This window comes from Thunnus thynnus, chromosome 18 (assembly GCF_963924715.1).
Source record: "Thunnus thynnus chromosome 18, fThuThy2.1, whole genome shotgun sequence".
NCBI classification, from domain to species: Eukaryota; Metazoa; Chordata; class Actinopteri; order Scombriformes; family Scombridae; genus Thunnus; species Thunnus thynnus.
In genome coordinates, this window is record NC_089534.1 from 14,721,644 (window position 1) to 14,727,974 (window position 6,331).

The 6,331-nt window shown below is 38.3% G+C and overlaps 1 protein-coding gene across 1 annotated transcript; it reads right to left on the reverse strand.

Moving 5' to 3' along the window:
- Positions 1-1,801: 1,801 nt before the first annotated feature.
- Positions 1,802-5,742, reverse strand: iyd (iodotyrosine deiodinase). The gene is made up of 5 exons (XM_067572965.1): positions 5,244-5,742; positions 3,991-4,191; positions 3,428-3,587; positions 3,083-3,239; positions 1,802-2,888 (listed from the first exon to the last, which is right to left on the reverse strand). Exons 1-5 carry the CDS (start codon positions 5,434-5,436, stop codon positions 2,706-2,708), a joined length of 894 nt encoding a protein of 297 aa, XP_067429066.1. The 5' UTR covers positions 5,437-5,742; the 3' UTR covers positions 1,802-2,705.
- Between the last annotated feature and the right edge of the window lie 589 nt (positions 5,743-6,331).

Below are 6,331 nucleotides of genomic sequence, written 5' to 3' on the forward strand. Positions count from 1 at the left end.
TGAGTCACCCCCTGATAGCCATTAGATATAATGCAGGTTTTTGGCACTCCCACATTGGCTTCATTTTTCAGCTCCGGAGGTTGCCGCTTGGCTCATGGAAGTATAAAGATAACTTGAAAAGTGAAATTGGCTTCACAGCCCGGCGCTGTTCCTGGGGGCTTGGCTTGGCAGCGACAAGGGGTTCTTCTTCTTCTTTGGTGGCTGGTTCAAGACTGCAGTTTGTCAGTCAGTTTGTTACTGACCCCCACAGGTTGCACTATATAATATAATAATAATAAAAATAATAATACACTTTATTTGTATAGCACTTTTCTTAAAACAATGTTCACATACAATAAAACCCAAGGAGACAGTTATGTTTATGTTTATGTATTACCACAGCTAAATAAATAATAGAACTAAATAATAGAAAAATGATAAAAACAATAATAATAAAGCAATAATATTATTAATAAAAAAAATAGGAATAAAATTCTATAAAAGAGATAAGAAGATCCAAAAACAAACAAACAAACAATTACACAAAAAGACCCCTCAGTGGCCCCAAACTCCTGAATGGCCATGCATAAGGAGTGATTGACATAAAGGCCTGTCTATACACAGTATATAACGAGACTGAGTATTCTCATGGTCAATATCACTAAAATGTAAAGTAATTGCAAATCCTGTCGATTTAACACAATTCTATTTGTTTTTAGGCACAAACCAAAGAAAAATTAGGCCAATTAATTTCAAAAACAGAATGTCTGGCTAATTAAACTATCATGAAAAGTCCATATTTAAGAATGAACTGCAACAAAAGTCAGTACACCCTTCATTAGTGAGACTCCATTCTTTTGTTTTTTAAATATTTTATATGCCTGTCTTTGTTTCTGATGACAGATTCAATCCTCCTGGGCATGCAGTCTTGCACAAATCTGTGGAGAGATGTTCTGCCATTCTTCACAGATAATTCTTTTCAGCTGCTCTTTTTTGGAGTTGTTCTGTTGCTCCACCTTCCTCTTTAAAATACTCAGGTGTATTCACTTTTGTTGCACTGAGGTTGTACTTTGAGGCCTGTATTTTCAATGTAGTCTATCTAACCTGCTTGTTTTTAATTATAAATAACACCAAATTCCTTACACTTCTCCCTAAAAATACTACAATCATTTAACATTCTAGGGATATTGCACAGGGGTATAGTCAGTTTTGTTATATACTGTAAGTGTTTTTAGAAGGGATTTAAAAGATGAAACTGATTTAGCTAACCTAACTTCTGTTGCATGATGGTAGGACAGGAGCTGAATGTGAATAGCTTTTTAACATGTTTAAAGCAGCCAACTGAGTGTGTTGTCTGACAAAACCTACATGATGATAGATACAAATAATTTGGGGATTTTCATGTGTTAGTTTAAGTTGAATAATTATATGGTTCTGTTGGAAAGAAAGTTCTACATCTTTTGGTCTCTGCCAACTTGCCCTATGTTTGTGCCTCACATGTATTATCTTCACATTCACATGTTAATGATGATACATGAGAGGCACAGACTGGGGCTAGGGGCCAACAGCTGTAGAGAGCACACAAATTCCAGCATGATTACTTACTAAGAAAAGTGCCAGAGCAATATTTTCTCAAGAATACAACAGAAAGGTACTCCTCACAAGACCTGTGTCGGTAGTCACTGATTCCTAGAAATAGCTATTCCCATGTAGGCAATTTATTATTATTTAACTTTCTATAAGGTAAAACCCCACTGAAAAATCAGACAGAAATCTATGTATGTCAGCCTGTAAAGAAATAGCAGTACAGAAAAGACGAGATATGACAAAAGTAATGTAGAAACAGTGACACTGTTACATAGTTTGCCCAGCAGAGAGCACAGAAAAGTTTATTTTTCAACTTTAAAATATCTCACTCAGTACATATCTTGGTCACAATTATTTAAAAAAAAAAAGAGAGAGAGTCGATCTGCTGTAATTAGATTTTTAACACTGATATCGGTATCAGCCTAAAAAATCTAACATTGGTCAGACTAGGACAAGGACATTACATTTTGCAACAATTCAGCAAGCACGGTTATTACTCAAAACAGATTACACAAGCGTTACTAAAGCAAACAATTCAAAACGGACTGTATTTTACTCTCAGCAGCAGTGCTGGAAAACATCTGGATCTCAGTTTGTTTGGTAAGGGACTTTTTTAAAAAGTCAGTGCTGTTCACCTTTAAATGCCTGCACATTGTGCTTATTTGATTGATTTAATGTTTGTAGGCTACCACTGGCCCATCATATAATGCTCAATGAGATCACGACCCATGTAAAAGGTTAATACACCTCTGTGTTTGTAAACTTTATGGTGTGCTAAGTTTATGAAGGGAACTACAAAAACTGACTGTAAAATACTGTATGCTATCATTATAAAATTGAATGAATTGAATAAAAAGAATTACATTTATTATATTTGTTTGGTGTTAGCAAGGAATAAGAGGTAGTACTACATAAGGAAACTCTTTAGGATTCTTCTTATTTTCCCATCCCTCAACTGTCTGCAGATGTTTGACAGTTGAGCCATGTTGTTAGTCAAGGGTTTATAATGAAGGCTCCACTTTTGATTGCACAAAAAGCATTTCTTAGATATACTAGTTCTATGTTTCATTGTATTCTCAGCTAGGCAAACAAGATCATTTTGGATTTTTGCAGTTTATTTTCCCTGCAGATTGACTCTCTCACATGTGCACCATAATATCATCCAGAGGCTTGCGATTCAAGTCAGGCACAGTGGCGTCAGAAGCAGGGTAACCCACAGGAAGTAGCATCAGCAGCTTCTCATTGGCTGGTCGTTTGAGGAGCAGCCTGAGCTGGGGGCCGCAGTTAAGGGGTGTCGAGGTAACGGTAACAAGGCCCACGTTCTGAAAAGCAAATGGACGGAAAAAGCAGAAATTCGGTTTCCTCATCAGCCATATTTCTTTCATAGCACAAACACAAAAGTTTATTTAGTTTGAGGCTGTGCCTCACACACTTTTAGCATAGATGCCCTCTTGGTAAAATATCAATAATGACATAAATATTTGACTTGTCTTTATTTCAGGGGGTGTGACTTTACCTGTAATGCAGCCAACAGGATCCCACAGGATATGGAGACACTGATTTCATTGTAGTAGTGTGTCTTTTTCTTGCCGTTTGGTAGAATCCCATAGGTCTGTTTGAAGATGAGGATCAGGTATGGAGCTTCATCCAAGTACTCCTTAATCCAGTTCGTCCTACAGGAGAAAAGAGGTTGTGAGAGAGGGGAGAGATGTGTGAAATTAGAAAATGCAATTAGGTTTTGTCCTTAATGACTAATAATCATTGCCTAGGTAGGCTAACATTCAGGATTACGGGTTTAGGATTGAATATTATTGTTATGTTATGTTATGTTACTCAGAAGTACTGCATAGTATGTCCTCACCTTAATTTGGCCAAATCATGGACCCACTTGTCTCCCATCCTCTGACGGTAGTTGACCTCCTCCTCTTCCTCCACTATCAGTCTGACCTGGTGCTTTGTCTCTGGGTCTGACACCACAATAAACGTCCAGGGCTCCGTGTGTGCTCCGCTAGGGGCCGTGCCTGTCCAGAGGGAAGATGACAGAAGGACCAGCACACAGAAAACAGAGAAAAGATTAACAGATTACATAGCTGCATCCAACTCTAAACCAAATTAACTGTGGCTCATTTGTTCAGTGGTCATTTGTCCTCTTTAAATTTGCATCTTTAAACATAGATTTAACCTTGTTCTTTTTCTTTTAGTCTACATAAAAGTGAGAGGTTCAGTTTTGAGATGAATATTATTTAAAGCTGGACACTTGCTCACATTTCTACTCATGTCACCTTCAATTTTAAGCTTTCCTTTAACCCCAGATTGTCAAAGATAGCTGGAAGATTTGAAAAAAAAAACTGTATGTTTCTCAGGTATCACTGGCACTTATCTAAGTCTATTTGATTTTGCTCTGTATCTGATTTAGCTTCATGCCTGCAGTGCGGATGACGTTATCGATGACTTCTCGTGGGACCGGCTCTGGGCTGATGAATCGGACAGACCTCCGCTGGTTCATCAGAGTGTAAAACTCCTGAGATCTCTGCAGCATCTTCTCCTCGGGGTAACATGGTGGTGAGTAGGGCACATGTGGAAGGTCCTCCTCCTCTTCAGTGTTGTCTGCCCATTCATTATCTTCTAAAATGATGACAGACAACAAGCAGAGCCAGTGAGCAGCTTCTGATATTAGAGAGAGATGCTCTAGTGTAAATAAGGGAATCTGCAAAATCATTATTCTTAGCTTTGTTATTGTTAAAGTCATCTTTAATAAGTCCAAATGTGATAAGCTAAGGTTACATGTGCATTAGGGCTGCAGCTAACAATTATTTTCATTAATTTCATCTGTCCATTACTTTTTTGATTAGTGATTTAATCTATAAAAATGAAAAAATGTGAAAAATGCCAGTCACACGTCTTGTGTTGCCTGACCAACCAAAACCCAGAGATATCCAAATTGAAATGATAGAAAGCAAAAATAGCAGCATCACATCATATTTGGCATTTTTCCTTGATAAACAACTAAAATTATTATTCAGTTATCAAAATTGTTGCTGATCCATTATCAAGTATGCACATACTATCAAAATTAATAAATACCAGGTTTACAAGCCCAGTCTGTTGCAGCTTAAACTTTATTGGATGTAGTCTCATAAAACAAATATAAGACTAGGACTGCTGTCTGTTGCTAAATATATCTAGATTGCATGTATTTTTGTAATGGAAAGGTAAAGTATACCACTAAACACAACAGGCTGGGACTATCACTCTGTAACTCTATCCCGTCCATAGCCAACAGGCCATCTATCATTATTTATTAATCCAGCTGTGAATTATTCCTAGCGATCTAGGAATTCATCGTTCCAAACGAACTCATCCAAACACCTGTAGCCCAGGGTATGTAAAATATTTATATAGTCTACAAAGTACAGTCACAGACACATGAGTCGCATGTTTTCTGACTAGTGATAGCCTGTTGAGATGTACATGAGTGATAACCTTGATTTTACAACTGCATCTAAAAGTTACTAGTGACAGAAACGCGCGTGTAGATTGTTTTTTTTACATCTGTCCACATCTGTTTAGCCTACATTGTGTTGAGATGGTGGTGTTGGTCTACAGGTTAATGTGCGACAGGCCTTCTTTTTTTACTCAGGCAGAAAAGGGGGACAAAGTTTCTGTTCAGCTCTTACCGGCTTCTCTTGAGGGGATTTCTGTGTCGTCCTGTAAATCCTGGTCCACCCACGGTCTAACGCCCGCCTTCGAGCCCCCCTTAGTTTTGCCCTGGGAGGTGGTCTCCGTTTGCCGTGATTTCACAAACATAAAGCCCATCACCATGCACAACACCGCTGCCAGAACAGGCGTGAGGACTGACAGAAGAGCCATGACGGCCGGAGTGGAGTGAAGAGCACTTGATGTGTTTATGTGCCTCCGCTGCACACTCGATGTTATGAAACACTTCTACTGTTATCTCGGTTAGGTCTAAAAGCTGAGTCAGAGCTACATTTATGAGAAATGTCCCATCAGATTGCAGCTGAAAAATAAAGCCTAGACCCAATATGACTTGCTGTTATTATTGCACTGGTGTTTAATGGGCATTAGATGAAAAGAGAAGGTCTGATTATGACATGATAGCCTACATATCATAGGCTGGTTATAAGGAAATCAGAGTATGACCAACATAAAAGAGCTATAGTCAGTGTTACAAAGTGGCATAATGCAGGATAAAATTAATATTTCACTTATTCCAGGGAGCCCCCAGTTGTTACGTGAGTCTAAGGTTCACATTCATTCGGTCAGATTAACTCTATAGAGATTTGCTGTATACTTACTGTACATGACATTCTCCAGTTATTTGGCTATTACCTTTGCAGAAACTGAGTAATGTGACCCATGTAGGATCAGGTGTGCAAAGTGGAACTTTTGGACACATCATTTACCTTGGATTATTCAACATGGATGTAGGGCGATCAGAAAGGCTATATCAAATGGCATCATTACCTCACAGCATAATAATCCACATGATTAGGCTTACTGTATGCTGATTAGTTTCTCATGTAATTGAAAAATGATTCATGCATATGACCACCAGATGGCGCAAAAGACCCTTCCCATGCATGTCTGAAATGTTTGGATTCAGAATTGTGCTCAGCATCTTAAAACACGTTGGTGCTCCAGTTTCAGGCGTCTGTGTTATCTATGCATCACACAAGAGGACATAAATGCTCAGTTGATGTAGGCTATTAAGTTCAATAAAAAATAATGACACCAGGTGGCAGAA

Bases quoted from the DNA above. Each gene is read 5' to 3' on its own strand.
- iyd (XM_067572965.1), bottom strand. From the start codon at position 5,436: ATGGCTCTTCTGTCAGTCCTCACGCCTGTTCTGGCAGCGGTGTTGTGC. The intron at 4,192-5,243 runs GTAAGAGCTGAA...TCATCATTTTAG, and splicing joins AATCCCCTCAAGAGAAGCCG to AAGATAATGAATGGGCAGAC. The intron at 3,588-3,990 runs GCATGAAGCTAA...CCCTCTGGACAG, and splicing joins TAACGTCATCCGCACTGCAG to GCACGGCCCCTAGCGGAGCA.